Raw genomic sequence first — 684 nt, forward strand, 5'->3', positions numbered from 1 at the left:
TGATTCTGAGGCCATGCTTGCATCACACAGCAGGTTTTCTGCAAACTAAAAGATACCGTCAGTGTTACTCTTCAACATACTGTAAGCATACGGGAAAGAAAACTAAGGAGTCATGTGAAGCGTCATGTATCACTTTCTGTTTTCAAATATCTTCAGGAGCGCTCCATTAGCTCAGCTGGTATCATGCTGGACTATGGAGCGTATGGCCCCGGTCGGAATCCCTGAATAGGTGTTCTTGAGCTCGGTTTGTTTTGTGGAGTTTACAAGGCTCTCAACCAATTTGGCTCGGTCTTTTCGGAGGAGAACGTTAAATGCGGAGGGCCCACTTTAAAAAATCTAATTGTGTTGACAGGATTGTTAAACACATACCCTTACACGCATCAAACTTTTTCCTTTGTACATTTTCCTAATACAAGCGGGTGTATATTGTTTCTCAATCTCCCATTCCTTTTTGTTTCAGATCTGCTATTAAAGACAACAGTGAAAGGAACAGCTACAAGAACAAAACTGACTAACCCTTTCCACCCTCGAGACCTTTGAACTTTGCAAGGAGGTAGTTGGAAAATCTGAAAGGCGATGGGAGCCTCCGCTATCTTGTTTGGTGGTTTACTTCTCACTGTTCTTACCCTGCTTGTTGTTGGTGAGTGGGTTTGCGTGTGTTTGTGTGTGTGTGTGTGTGTGTGT

At 43.3% G+C, this 684-nt stretch overlaps 1 protein-coding gene across 1 annotated transcript in view; it reads left to right on the plus strand.

Annotated features, from left to right (window-relative positions):
* Positions 1-460: 460 nt before the first annotated feature.
* The window catches only part of LOC101855983, a gene marked incomplete at its 5' end in the record, with an annotated part of 8,783 nt that continues 8,559 nt past the window's right edge, over positions 461-684 (plus strand). Inside the window, 1 exon segment of the mRNA XM_005110219.2 lies at positions 461-640. Within this exon segment, the coding sequence (XP_005110276.1) occupies positions 577-640 (64 nt within the window).

This window comes from Aplysia californica, unplaced genomic scaffold (genome assembly GCF_000002075.1).
Source record: "Aplysia californica isolate F4 #8 unplaced genomic scaffold, AplCal3.0 scaffold00866, whole genome shotgun sequence".
NCBI lineage: Eukaryota > Metazoa > Mollusca > Gastropoda > Aplysiida > Aplysiidae > Aplysia > Aplysia californica.